Raw genomic sequence first — 15,596 nt, forward strand, 5'->3', positions numbered from 1 at the left:
TGTGCATACGATGGACAATTTACTATCCCATGAGGTCACGAGAGAAGACTTGTGAATGGCAGTGAAGCGTAACACAACATGGCAAATATAGTACGTCTGGACTACATTCATACTACACACACTCATAATACACCGATCAAGCATAACATTATGATCACTGACAGGTGAAGTGAATAACACTGATTATCTCTTCACGGCACCTGTTAGTGGGTGGGATATATTAGGCAGCAAGTGAACATTTTGCAAGTGAACAAGTTGATGTGTTAGAAGCAGGAAAAATGGGCAAGCGTAAGGATTTGATCGAGTTTGACAAGGGCCAAATTGTGATGGCTACATGACTGGGTTTAGAGCATCTCCGAAACTGCAGCTCTTTTGGGGTGTTCCTGGTCTGCAGTGGTCAGTGTCAAAAGGAAGGATCAGTGGTGAACCAGCAGCAGGGTCATGGGCAGCCAAGGCTCATTGATGCACGTGGGGAGCGAAGGCCGGCCCGTGTGGTCCGATCAAACAGACGAGCTACTGTAGCTCAAATTGCTCAAGAAGTTAATGCTTGTGAAGTAATTACTTATTCAAAATAAGTACCAACTCAAGAGAGTATTCGATTTCGGACTCAGTGTCAGTGTGTTACCCCTTGTCTTGCCCAGACTGAACGTTCAATCTGCGTTTGTTTGTCTGTCGGGACAGTGAGAACAAGACCAATTTTTCATAAAATTCTAAATCCAACGGCCAACTTGTTTGTTGGTGTTTGCCGGTGCGGTGTGAATTGGCCTTAATATGATACTGTAAAATACTGCGAGGAAAGAGATATAAATATAGGCTTTATAAACTATCCTATTCAAAAACAAAGAGCAAACAAATGTACAAATGTGAAATATTAAAATCAAAAAAGATATACCAGGTTTACATATAAAACAACCCTTCAAAAAGTTATACTAATAAATAGAGATTATTGACTTAATCTATGCATTTACCCACCATTTTACACAGTTCTGGGACAGATAACAGCACATGAGTGAATAATAAAATCCATTCAAAACAATAAAGGATCAAGTTATCCGGTCATAACCAAAAAAAAGGATGTCCAAAAGATGGTATTATGCTATCCAAGTAGGCAGCTCACTAGGTTTTGCAACGCGGCCCCAACTCTCACTCTGCCTTCTCATAGACAGCAGTGTCTGTCTAGTCTGAGCTCCTCCCTCCTGCAGAAGCGAGCAGCACCTCCATTCAAACCCATCCAAACTCAAGGCATGAGCGTCTGCTCTTCCCCGCACAGCTGCTGCTGATCACCTACCTGCACAACAAACTCTGGATATTCGTCTTGAACTTCACACCCCTTCAGACCAAAAAAAGAGGCGAACTAAATCATTCTGGCCCAAAACACACACACAAGTGGTTTTCCTGACTGCAAACATGGCGAGTGCCTCGTACCACATCTCTAATCTTTTGGAGAAAATGACATCCAGCGACAAGGATTTCAGGTCAGTCGTGATGCACACGTCTAGATCGAGTGTTAAAGAGCATGCTCGTGTATTTTCAGGGCTTGTGATGGCGTTTAAATGTTTTAATAAATAAAGAAGCGATCGCAGAAAGTTTTAGGCCCTGAATCGCGCCCCTGTTGTTGTTTAGACTGACATGCTAAGCTAACAAGCTAACTCATACTGTACGGGTCTTCATTTGGATATTTTGCTGTTTAAAATTGTTCATGTGCTATGTATTCACGGCTATAACTTGTTAATTCCCCCTCTCATGTTGGAATATAAGCTGTCAAAAGTGTGTGTTTTAGTGTGGATGTTAGCCAGCTGGTAGCTAGTGTTAGCCGATTAGCCTTAGCATTTCGTTTTGGTGGCACTGCACTCGAACTGTCATATTATTTGTAACGAGGACGATCAGTCATGACAAACAATTTGCTAAATTAGCAGAGTTGTTGAGTCAGTGCAGTATTTGATGTAATTTACTTTCCTCGTGTTCATATAAGTTGGCTAGTTTTAGCATAAGTGTGCACGTCCATGGAATGTGCATAGATTTAAACTACATCAGCTACTTTTTGGAGAAGTTTGAAGTGTGTAGAATGGGTATTGAATTAAAGGTTTTTCTTTTATTAGGATCTCTGCATTCAGTGTTTAAGAAAACCTTGCGTCATTTATACATTTAAGTGTTAACAGGTTTGACAGGCCATTCATCATTTCCTTATTTTATTCAGTTGTTAATAAATTGTATTTCTTATCTTGAGCAGATTGGCACTATTTTATACAGGCAGAGGTTGACTCTTGTCACACACAGAGTGTGTAAAATGGTTTAATACAAATGATTACAACATTTGAACACGGATAAGTTCTTTTTTTAAATAATAATGATAGATATTTCCCTCAATATTATACCTATATGCAAACTTCTGAGAATACTTGTCTGGTTTGCAATGCTGTCAAGGCCAGAAGCACATGTAAACATGTTGATAACAGATTAAAAGCATCATGAAATTGTAGTTCATAATCGAAATGGTCAATACAGTTACAATTTGTATTTTGTGCTGCCATGCTTATCTTTCTGTTGGGGGATTCCCTTTAATGATGTCAGTATTCAGCAGCAGCCACCAGGAGGTTAATGGTTTCCGAGTGTTATACATATCTGACAGGAGTTGTCAAATGAATACTAATGCTGTCTTCGGATCATATATCCAGATTCTTCCCTGTCTGTCATCCACGTCGAACCACTTGCTGTTCTCATTCCATCTCTTTCTGAATTTCACAAGATTTTACCCCTGGGAACATTTTGCTTACACACCATTCTAGGTCTCCTCTGTTGGTGTGTGCTGGCGTTCCCTCTCTCGCCCTGTGTAGGAGCGTGTGCGTCTCATGCATTATTCATTCTTACTTAGGCTCTCGCTGGAATAAGAGATTCCATGCCTTCAAATATATGCCAAAGCAGTTGCTTTTAGGAGTGTGTATGTGTGAGAGAGATGGCACGTAATCGGGTATGCAGAAGGTTTTTCGCTTGCATCACATATGAGGTTTTGTGCTGAGGCTTTGATGTTGGCACCCAAAGACAAGATTTCATTTTAATCCACTCCAGTTTCAGCTCAGAAGTGGATTATGAATTTAGCAAACCATGACAAGTGAGATGAAAAGGTGAAAATGCTTCAGTCAGTCCATTTGCTTTGACATGATGCCAGCAGCCCCCGCTATTCAGGTGGTTCTCACCGTAGGGCCATGTGGGTGTCTTTACAGTAGCCCGTTATGTTAGTGCTGAAGTCACATGAAACCCTCTTTAAGTGTGTCAGTGTGTCTGGACCATTGGGAACACCAATGGGGGAAAACGCCTTGCAACTGCTTGACATTGCTTTTGCAAAATTATGGTTTTTATGAGTGAAGCAGGATATACAGTGGAAGAAAATGCTGATGCTTGATTTTTATCAAGTGAATGGTGGGTAGGGATTGCTAACATTAGTCAAAGTCATTTCAGGGGGTGGCACAAGTTATTACATTTTGGTGGAAGAAACACTTTCTTCAGAAAAAAAGTAAAGTAAGTCCTTTGTTTATTCCCACAGATTCATGGCCACCAATGATTTGATGTCCGAGTTGCAGAAGGACTCCATAAAGCTGGATGATGATAGTGAACGGAAGGTGGTCAAAATGATCTTAAAGCTCCTGGAGGACAAGAACGGAGAAGTTCAGAATCTGGCTGTAAAATGGTAAGATTTTTGCCATGGCTCATTTCTTTCAGCCGTTCTGCGTTTACATGAACTTGAAAGCTTCTCTTACTTGGGTGTTTTCAGTGTGTCCTTCATGAACTGGTTTTGGTTTGTCCTCTAAAAAAAAAATGTTTTAATGTGAAATTGATTCATGCCACAGTGATTTAGTGAGAGGTATTGCTGTTTTTTACTTTGATTTATCTAGGTTATTAACCTCTATTTTTCCCCAAGATAGTTTAGAAGGGATTGCATGAATAAGTCACAGTAATCTCTGTTCATTTAATTCGTTCTTTTTGCTGAAATGCAAGTATACAGTGACTTTTTATAAACCTTACGGCAGTTTCTTGCGAATGGATTAACACCGACCTGAATGCTGAACTGAAATAATTTGTAATGTACCATTTTGCAGTACAGACATTTTTGCAAGCAATCCAAATGCATACATTACATAGTAATAGACAAACAGGAAGCATTTCACAGGTTGCCCTAAAAGCCCTTGTTATTTCTTGCAGTTTGGGCCCACTTGTCAGCAAAGTGAAGGAGTACCAGGTCGAAACCATTGTTGATACATTGTGTACAAACATGTTATCAGATAAGGAGCAGCTTCGAGATATTTCTAGCATCGGCCTCAAAACAGTGATTGGAGAGCTCCCTCCAGCATCCAGTGGTAAAACAAGTTTTTCCTGCATAATAGATGTGTTCAACCACTTTTTTTTTTCTCTATTGTGCTAAAAGGATAGAGAATTAATTCACGTCTATGGCTATATTTAGTTGTTTTCGTGTGCCATTTTGCCCGCTAAGTCCATTTCTCTTTGCTTTAGGCTCTGCTCTTGCTGCTAGCGTTTGCAAAAAGATTACGGGCCGCCTCACAAGTGCCATTGCCAAGCAGGAGGATGTCTCAGTTCAGCTGGAAGCATTGGACATCATGGCAGACATGCTGTGCAGGTATGTCAGACAAGCCATGTGATGACTGCTGCTTTTGTTTAGACCAATTGTGCTTTTGAGTGTACATGGGCTCCTGCCAGGTAATTTCTTGATGTGTTTGTGCACACAATCTCCCCTCTGTGACAGTTCTCAGTTGTCTTTTTCCTCAGTTCACTGAGCTGAATATACTTGTAGGTCTTTCAGTTTAGATGCTGACGCACAGCTCTGATGTGTGGTAACTAATGGCCCGCTTGGTGAATGCATTTAGCATTTATACGTACACTATACACTTAACGTAGATTATACACTTAGGCAACTTTGAGATATGTTTTGCCGGCATCTGTGTGCCTTGAGAATTTTATCCACAACCGTGCCATTACTAAGGTCATACTCTACCAGTTGAGCTACACAAAATCATTTTCACAAAGTTAAGTTAGTGTGTAATATTGCTGTTGTAGCATAAACAACATCTGCAAATTTACGACGCTCAAAGCAAAGGGAGATATTTTCTTATAAAGAAATCCCTTTTTAAGGACTACAACAAACGGCTGGTAGGGACTACAACAAGCTTCTTCGGGGGTTAGTGACATCACTAACCCTAAAATTTACATAAACCCTTCCCCAGGGTACACGCAACAAAAGCCATGTTAAGAAGAGGAAGAGTTGTTGTAGTAGAGCACATTTAGGAGTCTGCTCACACTGTTGCATCCGTCTTTTCACATTGCTTGCTATACAGTACTTATCACAAATGCAATAGCATGTCATTAAACTAAACTATGCCTGTTCTATCTTCATGCAGCATATATTCTCTGGCTCTGAAGGCATCTTACAACAGTTCCCACATGAGCGATTTATAGATTATCATGACTGAATATGCTAAGCAATTACTTGAAGTTAGTTAACAACACCAGCTACATACATTTGTCAACTAACCATTCAGAAACGTCCTGTTGCAGGATAGAGTCTCTCCATCATTGTTCGACTCTGGTTTGAACATAAAAGGCTGAACAGTTTCGGACATTCTTAGTGTGTGCCTGCGTGAGGTAATCGGAGCTGCTAACACAAGCTCTTGAAGCTCCGCCCTTCTTCTAGAAAGGGGGCTGGGAGCACCAGCTCATTTGCATTTAAAGGAACACACACAAAAACGGCACGTTTTTAAATTTTTTACATGCTATAAAAATGATCAACGGGGTATTTTGAGCTAAAACTTCACATACACACTCACATCACAGACATTTTACATCTTGTAAAAATGCGCATGTATTTTCCAACAATTAGGATTTAAAGCCAGTTCACACTAAGAATAAAAAACTAAAATTACTATATTAGCATCCACGCCAACGGATGATAACGATATGTTTATTCAAACTTTACAGTGTGAAAATAAATGAAGTAAATTTGCTATACATGATGTACACTGCAGAAATAAGAGTATTATGTTTATATCCTATCTAAGGATAAACCACAAAATTTGTGGTCATTATGTGGTCTTTGCAACAAACTCTTCTTTTAAATGTCTAACATTGTATGTGTTCATTCATCCAGACAAGGAGGCCTCTTAGTGAATTTCCACCCTTCCATTCTGAGCTGTCTGCTGCCTCAACTTACAAGCCCTCGCCTGGCAGTAAGGAAGAGGACCATCATTGCCCTGGGACACCTGGTCATGAGCTGCGGAAACTTGGTCTTTGTGGACCTCATCGAGCACTTACTATCCGAGCTCTCGCGCAACGAGTCCATGTCAACCACACGCACTTACATCCAGTGTATTGCAGCCATCAGCAGACAAGCTGGCCACAGAATCGGTGAGGCTCCCCCATTGTTAAAGACCTCAGTTAACTTAATGTCTTTGGGGTTCAAGACCTCATCTCAGTTACTCTTTAAGTGCTGAAAGCAATTTTAGTGTGCTCTTATTGAAGCCATCAACTGTGATCTTCTCATACAGCTATTAGTTTCACCACTGATGCTGTAATTTAGCCTTTGTTGGAATGAGCTAAAGCTAACCAACGCCATCCTCAAAGGTCTTTAATGAAAATGATCCAATTATTACAATAGCTGTTTTTAGCTGAAAGTGTAGTGTAAATACATTTGTGTAACGGTATCCTCCCCTCCTATGGATTGCCTTTTTACCGCAGTTCTCCATGGCTTGATCTTGAAGTCAGAGTCCTTTCTTATGATAGAAAATGTTTCACTCAAGATTGAGGTCACCAGCATTGACATTGAATTTTGATTACATTTCACTTTATGATTACTCCGGTTGATGAGCAGTAGAAGTTATTCAGGTCAAGCTGTGCCATCTTTTTCCCCTATCAGTTGAAGAATAATTGACGTCATTCAAAGATATTTTGTTTATCACTCTTTTCCACAATTTTTAATAATTGATCAAATAATAAAACACCTTGAAATTGTCCTTAACTTTTCACAACATTTACTTTTTTCTAAATTTTCACCTCCAAAGCACGATTATATTTAAGGGGGTATAAGCTTCAACTCTCTTTGGAATTTGACCGAACAAATTGCCAGAGTGTTATTGTGTGACAGGAGATAGAACAATCTCCAGTACGGTCGTTATTACCCGTCACCTTGTCATCAACGATGTTCCATCGCTGCGCTGCTAAGGCAGGCCATTTGGCACAAATGAAATGAAGTGAAAAGTCATTTAGGTTTGCTTCTGTGGTGCGCCGTTCCCCATCAGCCAATTACCGCCTACGTTTGATGAGACAAAGACAGCTGCGATTAAGATGCACAAGATTACTTCAGTGGAATGCACTCAAAGTTGTTTTGTAGCTATCTCTTGGCGCTACTGTTTTAATTAAGTCTTTTTGTCATCTTAAGATCGTTTCTTTGATTGTGCTGAAAACAGCAAGGCCTTTATCTTGCAGCTCTCCAAACTCATTTTTATTTCTTAATGAACTATCACAGTTTGATGTTAAGTTTTACTGTCTGAAGTGTGTAATGATGGTTAATGAAAACATGCTGGTTTTATCCTACAGGTGAGTACTTGGAGAAGATCATCCCATTGGTGGTGAAGTTCTGCAATGTTGATGATGATGAACTGAGGGAATACTGCATACAAGCTTTTGAGTCTTTCGTAAGGAGGTTAGTCTACATCATCTTAAAGATGACATTTGCAATTGTTTCTCATGATATTGTAGATGTGTTGGACCAGAGAGTGAAAAAAAGCTAAATGGGTTATATCTTCTTAAGATGTAAGACTGTTTTTCTGCTGTGAGAAGTAATAGTATAGATAAGAATATTACCATCTTAATCATAATCTTGAAGTTTCCCTGTTGCATGACTTGATTAAAAAAAAACCTTATTGCTTTTGATTTCCAGGTGTCCGAAGGAAGTCTACCCACATGTCCCAACAGTCATTAGCATCTGTCTTAAGTATCTGACCTATGACCCCAACTACAACTATGACGACGAGGATGAAGATGAGAATGCAATGGATGCCGATGGTGTAGACGAAGATTATCAAGGTACGAGGCGGGGCTCATTTCTCCTCTCTGTCTGAGGGAAGAAGGATTTATTCTCTCTCCTAAACCAAAAGAGTCTATTTAGCTGTAAGTTACCAGCTTAGTTTGTTAGTTATGGTGTGTGATAGCCTCTGCTTGATGCATAACAGTAATAACAACCCGTAGGTTTATTGATCAACGTTTTGGTCATTATAGCTTCTGTAAAAGCACTATTGGTATATAGCAGTCGGAGAGGCAGTCTGTCTGCGTTTGAAGACAAAAAAAGTTGGACCTCTGCAAAGACCATCAGAAATCGCCTTATTATTGGAATGAATGGACGGTGGCTACTGGTGCGGTCTAGCAGCTTTAAATAATGCCTATGCTTTCACAGCCGATAAAATTGGCTCAGAGATTGGTTTGGGGGGTACTGATTGTCCTGTAATGTCCAGACCGGCTTAAACATTTGCCACCATTTCTCTGGCACCTTAGAGATTGCCGAGCAGGCACCTTTTCACCCTCCTTAATGCATGTGCTGAGCATGTCGTGCCACTTTCTCTGACAGAGGTTGTGCTTTCTCTGAGTGAAAATGCTTTATTTAACCATTAGTGCTCTGAAGCACAACCGAGTGTGGATGTGCTCAGTGTTGCATGTTGGAATGAAGTGGAAGCATGGTTGAAGAAATATGGGTTGTTGCACCCCAGAATTTGACAGGAGCACACTATAGTGAAAGCTTGATCTGCTTGATCTTTTCTGGCGTCAAAGATTTTTATTTTCTGCCCCTATTGGAGTGTTGTTTTCATCCCTGAATCATATTCGTACCTATTTGTTGTTTTCTTTTAAATAATTTATTGTGCTGATTGTGCACTAGCTTGTAAGCTGCCTTAGGAGGCACATCCAGTTTGGCAGCAGATTTGAGGGTATGTTTGTTTTTCTCAACGGTTCAGAAGTCTACGCCTTTTGTGTTTTGTGGTTCAGGGGACTTGAACTTGTAGCACTGTATTTTTCCACACTGTCTGAGTGTTTACAAAGAAATCCTTTTTGGGGCTTCTTGCTTGAACACTACATAATATGCCAACTGTTTTGGCCTATAGGGAATAAAGGCTGAACAATACAGATTGTAGCAGTTGCAACAGATTGAGTTATTCAAAGTAGTGGCTGTGATTATGATACCATCTAACTCCAAACAGGAAGTGATGATGAGTACAGTGATGACGACGACATGAGCTGGAAAGTGAGGAGAGCAGCGGCAAAGTGCTTGGATGCTGTGGTGAGCACACGACACGAGATGTTACCCGAGTTCTACCGAACTGTTTCACCGGCACTCATTGCCCGCTTTAAAGAGCGAGAAGAAAACGTTAAGGCGGATGTGTTCCATGCCTACTTGTCCCTACTCAAGCAGACGCGCCCTGCCCAGAGCTGGCTCTGTGACCCAGATGCCATGGAACAGGGAGAGACTCCTCTGACAATGCTTCAAATCCAGGTAGAGAAAGATGTACTGTTTTTTTATTTTAATTTTTTACCTAGGACTTCTAGTTCATACATATACACGTACACATTCCTGCTGGTGATTTGATGTACATTTGCACATAAATTATATGATACTCAACTGATGCTCAAATTGTACTGTCAAGACTATTTGGAGACAATAACAACACTACTCCAAACACTTGGGATTCCTAATTATTTAGGTTTATTCATGAGAGTGATGTATTGTGTGCCTTTGCAGGTGTCCATGATAGTGAAAGCATTGCACAAACAGATGAAGGAGAAAAGTGTTAAGACCCGGCAGTGCTGCTTCAACATGCTGACAGAATTAGTAAACGTGCTACCAGGGGCCCTGACACAGCACATTCCTGTTCTCATCCCAGGTATGTGCCGCAGGCAAGCTACTACATGTTAAACCATGAAATGTTAGGTCTTTTTAGGTTGGAAATCTTGCGTAGCCATTATGTTAAGTTTCTCAATATTTGCTTTTTTAGCATTTGGAGTGACATTTGTGAATTTTATTTTTCTAGGAATCATATTCTCTCTCAACGATAAGTCAAGCTCCTCAAACCTGAAGATAGATGCCCTGTCTTGCTTGTATGTGATCCTGTGCAACCATCAACCTCAAGTCTTCCACCCCCATGTTCAGGCTATAGTGCCTCCTGTAGTTGCATGTGTGGGGGATCCCTTTTATAAGATCACCTCTGAAGCACTGCTGGTCACCCAGCAGTTGGTCAAAGTCATCAGGCCCCTGGATCAAACAGATGCTTTTGATGCCTCGCCCTACATCGCTGACCTTTTTGCTTGCACCATTAAAAGGCTGAAGGCAGCCGATATCGATCAGGAAGTCAAGGAGCGAGCTATTTCTTGTATGGGGCAAATTATCTGCAACCTTGGTGATAGCCTTGGTACGGACCTACCAGGCACTCTCCTCATCTTCCTAGAGCGACTGAAGAACGAGATAACAAGGCTGACCACTGTCAAAGCTCTCACACTCATCGCAGGTTCGCCGCTGAAGATCAACCTGAGGCCCATCTTGGGTGAGGCTGTTCCCATTCTTGCCTCCTTCCTGCGTAAGAACCAACGAGCATTGAAACTAAGCACACTGGCTGCACTGGACATTCTGGTCAAGAACTACAGTGATAGTGTAACACCGGCCATGATCGACGCTGTACTGGCCGAGCTGCCGCCTCTTATCAATGAAAGCGATATGCATGTCTCCCAGATGGCTATCAGCTTCCTCACCACGCTTGCACGAGTCCACCCTGACTCACTGTCTAAAATAAGTGGCTCTATTTTGGCTGAACTCATAGCTTTGGTTCGTTCGCCGTTGCTGCAAGGTGGCGCTCTTAGTGCTATGCTGGAATTCTTCCAGGCTCTTGTAGCTACGGGAACTGCCAGCTTGGGCTACATGGACCTGCTACGTATGCTAACAGGTCCTGTGTATGCCCAGAGTGCAGCACTCACCCATAAGCAATCCTACTACTCCATTGCAAAGTGTGTGGCCGCTCTCACCCGTGCTTGTCCTAAAGAGGGCCCTGCAGTGGTGGGACAGTTCATTCAAGATGTGAAGAACTCGCGCTCCACCGACTCCATCAGATTGTTAGCTCTGCTTTCCCTGGGAGAGGTCGGCCATCACGTTGATCTGAGTGGCCAGCCTGAGCTGAAAACGGTCATCCTGGATGCCTTCTCTTCAGCCAGCGAAGAGGTCAAGTCAGCAGCTTCATATGCGTTAGGCAGCATAAGCGTGGGGAACCTCCCGGAGTACCTGCCCTTCGTCCTGCAAGAGATCTCTGGCCAGCCCAAGAGACAGTACCTGCTGTTGCACTCTCTCAAGGAAATAATCAGCTCAGCCTCGGTTGCAGGGCTCAAACCCTATGTAGAAAATGTGTGGGCACTGTTGCTCAAACACTGCGAGTGTACAGAAGAAGGCACAAGGAACGTGGTAGCCGAATGTCTGGGAAAGTTAACACTTATCGACCCAGAGACTCTTCTGCCCAGGCTAAAAGGCTATCTCTTATCAGGTGATTGTCAAACTCTGCCTGTTAAATCTGTATCAAAACACTTTAAATGTTATATCTTAAACTCTTTTTTTAAATGTATGTTCTCTTTCTCTCCCCAGGCTCATCTTATGCTAGGAGCTCAGTAGTTACAGCTGTTAAATTCACGATTTCTGATCACCCACAGACAATTGACCCCCTTCTTAAAAACTGCATAGGTAAGTGCAAATTTGCATTTTGAATTTTGTCTGATGCTTTTTAGAACTGGTTTTTATTTTAATATTGAAATACTTCTAGGTGATTTCTTGAAAACATTGGAAGATCCAGACCTCAACGTACGAAGAGTGGCTCTAGTTACCTTCAACTCTGCAGCCCATAACAAACCTTCACTTATTCGAGACCTGTTGGATACAGTTCTCCCTCATTTGTACAATGAGACCAAAGTGCGCAAGGAATTAATCAGAGAGGTAATCTGCTCTTTGTCCAACGCCTATTGCTTTACTGTCTTTTTTAAAACCCTCAAAGCTCAGTGTAATTGCCTCTTTCTAGGTTGAGATGGGTCCGTTCAAACACACAGTGGACGATGGTCTGGATATCCGGAAGGCTGCATTTGAATGCATGTACACTCTATTAGACAGCTGCCTTGATAGACTTGACATCTTTGAATTCTTAAACCATGTTGAAGATGGACTTAAGGACCATTACGATATCAAGGTAAGCCATCAAACTCTAATCCATGAATCTTTCATGAGACAGGCTTTTTGCCATGCAGATCATTTAGCGACCACAGAAGATGAAAGAGTGAATTGATTAACAAAGAATCAGTGTGCGGCCATCAAAGGCATAAATGCATAATGCATTGACAACAAACGTGATCCAACTTTGTTTTAAATGTACTTATTTCCAGGTTTACTTTCATGATAATGAACTACCATTTTAATTGAAGCGAGTGCTTTGTCCTAGAAAATGTAGTACGTTGTTTAAATTTACAGACACACTTTAAACAGAAATTGTTATGTAATTACCTAGCTCGCTATGCGTATTTTGACCGTTATTAGGGACTTCAAAGGTACAGTGGGACCAAAATATGTACATAGAATCATGAATCACAATGAAGGTTTATTCCTAATGTTTTTTTTTGCTCGATGAATGTCCTTACAGATGCTGACGTTCCTCATGCTGGCCAGATTATCTAGTTTGTGTCCCAGTGCAGTGTTACAGAGGTTGGACAGACTTGTGGAGCCGCTCAGGGCAACATGCACCACAAAGGTACACCAAATATTCATCAAACATCAAAATAGACATAAAGCAGTTTCTGTGTATATTGAAAGAGGAAATCTGAGACATCTGTGGTTTTCTTAGGGGAGCGAAAGCTTGAATACGTTTTGCAATATTTACAGATCCTATTCCTTTTTCTCCGTATTTCTCAGTAATCACAAACAACTGGAAAGGTCATGATACAGTCATGGCAATTAATCAAATGGTGTGAGAGCCCTTTGATTTCTAATTATAGAATGACTCATAACATCTTTTCTTTCCCAGGTAAAAGCCAACTCTGTAAAGCAGGAGTTTGAGAAGCAGGATGAGCTCAAACGATCTGCGATGCGGGCCGTAGTGGCCTTGCTAACCATCCCAGAGGCAGAGAAGAGCCCCCTAATGAGCGAGTTCCAGTCTCAAATCAGCTCCAACCCTGAGCTGGCCGCCATCTTTGACAGCATCCAGAGGGACTCCTCCAGCGCTAATATGGAATCCATGGACACCAGTTAAACGACCACAACAACGTGCCCGTTGTGCCCACTCCAAAATCCACAAAGAAAACCAACCCTGGGGGACCCTTGTATTGTTCCATGCATTGCACTGAATCAAAAATAGGAGGAAAACAAAAATCTAACATTAAGGAAAAAAAGAAAAGAAAAAAAAAAACTAATGAAAGGACAGACATTCGTTATCTCAAGCTTCAAAGCTTATTACCACATTCTTTTTTTTTTCTATAAACAACAGGAAATTGCTTCAATTGTACATTGTTCTCCATTCCTCCCCCACCATTTTTTTTTATTAATTTTCTCCTGTTCATTTTCATAGTTTCTGAGACTGTCACCTGAAAATGATTTGACCACAGTATTTGTGTTACCATGGGAGATTCGTTCTTTACATTCTAGGCTGCTGACGACTCAATCGGGACCTACAGGGGTAAACAATAGCACTCAGTGAATTTGAATCGTTTCAGAACCATGTTCTTTTTCTGTCATGTTTCTTATCAGACAAGTTTTATTAGGTTTTTGTACGATTTGAATGTCATCTCTCCTCTTTTTACTGTTGACAGCTTAAGTACAGAGCGAGATAAGTCTTAGAAATATTATCCCGAAGAGGTGTGGCATAGTTAGGGTATTTCATTGGATGAGTGGCTGCTTATTTTTCTTTCATTGCATTTCATTACATTCCCACTGTCCGCAGATTTGAGAGTCATCAGCATGTCACGCATCCAGAGAAACGAGAATTCAGCTGCACACGATTTGCATATTTTTCTTTTTCTATTTGATGAGGTTTTGTTTGGCTCCAGCATATAGAGGTAAAATATGACATTGAACATTGTTATGAGAAAATATTGCCCTGTATGGAACGCACATATTGTGAATAAAATGAGTGGAGAATATTTTCTCAGGTGCTCGACTGTATTCTGAAACCGTAAGGGTGTTGCTCTTGCTATTTAGATCCACGATTGAGATTCTGCCTTGTTTGAACTGCTCACCTGTAAAATTGGTTGGGAAAAATATTATTATTTTTTAAATAGAGCTAGTTTAACTTGGCGCAATACTCTTGAGTACTGTGTTTAATGTGCAGGTCTCTCTTTGACGATATCTGCAAGCTGGGCGAATGAACACCATCATACATCTCACCGTATAGCTGACCAACAGGTGACTGAAGTTTGAATCCGATACCCTGGAAATCACAGTGTGTAATGCACAATCTAGGTTTATTTGTGTAGTCATGTATGCACAGCGTTTACATTCATTGAAGTGTGACAGTATATGGCAATGTTCCTCCGTAAGAAATCAATAAAAGGTTCATTGCTGCCTGCATCCAAATGTCATTTTATGGCCTTCATAATGATTGATGCATATTGCTCAAAAATGGCAAGAGCTGGCTGAAACTGCCAGAGTCTGCTTGGCTGACTTAATGCGACTTCTGGACATGAGGGGGCACAGATATATATATTTTTTTTTTTGAGGAATTACTACTCTGGATTTTGAAAAGGTTAGTAGCACCACATTTGTTTTTAGTCTCTTAGTAGCTGATTTCTTTTTCATCAGTCTGAAATAATACTTACATAAGGTCCATACATGTTTTATATATGGCTGTTCATGGAAGCTGCTGCACCATTGAACAGAATAATCTGCAGTATGGAGCAGATATTGCACTGCAAGTAAGAAGTCTGCCTGTGCGACACTGCGATAGATTTTTGTCAAGATTTCATCATCTTGTATCAAACTGCTTACAATTTTCACTTTGTTTTCAGGAACGAGTAACTGTAAAGTTAACATGAAATCAAAATTGGTTTAATTGTGGAATTATCAGTTCTGGTTAGGTTAACTTTGCTTTCACCATTCCAGGCATTCAAAGTATAACTTTGAAGCATGCTGGAATTCACTTAGTGCAAACCGGAAATTATTTTATGATTAACGATAATGCGAGGACCTGGTCAGCTCTGACGTCTGTCCTCAGTCGTTGATCATTAGAAAAACAAAGCAGCACTGCAAAGGTCATCGACTTAACTCATGCATGGCGAACAAGCCATGGCAATCCATTTTTATAAGCTAAGAAAAACTTTAAAATATCATTGTGTCAACATGCCACAGAGGACATAAACAGGCAAATATGAGGGCAGAAAAATTATAACCGGTTTTGATCTTCTAGACTGCTGGAAGCATGAAAGTACATTAGCAGTTTGTCGTCGCTTAAATTAACCCACTTCCAATTTGCACGCTAATGAGTCACGTAAATGCTATTAAAGCCCAATTTTCAGTGGCCTGATTTGCATCGGAGGTG

At 40.9% G+C, this 15,596-nt stretch overlaps 1 protein-coding gene across 1 annotated transcript; it reads left to right on the top strand.

Moving 5' to 3' along the window:
* Positions 1-1,183: 1,183 nt before the first annotated feature.
* Positions 1,184-14,632, top strand: cand1 (cullin-associated and neddylation-dissociated 1). The gene is made up of 15 exons (XM_079817497.1): positions 1,184-1,475; positions 3,542-3,685; positions 4,198-4,352; positions 4,507-4,630; positions 6,155-6,411; positions 7,600-7,705; positions 7,943-8,088; positions 9,252-9,544; positions 9,791-9,932; positions 10,080-11,573; positions 11,672-11,767; positions 11,847-12,016; positions 12,099-12,263; positions 12,711-12,818; positions 13,092-14,632. Exons 1-15 carry the CDS (start codon positions 1,408-1,410, stop codon positions 13,314-13,316), a joined length of 3,693 nt encoding a protein of 1,230 aa, XP_079673623.1. The 5' UTR covers positions 1,184-1,407; the 3' UTR covers positions 13,317-14,632.
* The last annotated feature ends 964 nt before the right edge of the window (positions 14,633-15,596 follow it).

Source organism: Gobio gobio, assembly GCF_949357685.1.
Source record: "Gobio gobio genome assembly, chromosome: 5".
NCBI lineage: Eukaryota > Metazoa > Chordata > Actinopteri > Cypriniformes > Gobionidae > Gobio > Gobio gobio.

Coding starts and splice junctions, on each gene's coding strand:
- cand1 (XM_079817497.1), top strand. CDS start 1,408: ATGGCGAGTGCCTCGTACCACATCTCTAATCTTTTGGAGAAAATGACA. Junction 9,545..9,790: donor TGACAATGCTTCAAATCCAG/GTAGAGAAAGAT, acceptor GTGCCTTTGCAG/GTGTCCATGATAGTGAAAGC. Junction 12,017..12,098: donor GCAAGGAATTAATCAGAGAG/GTAATCTGCTCT, acceptor GCCTCTTTCTAG/GTTGAGATGGGTCCGTTCAA.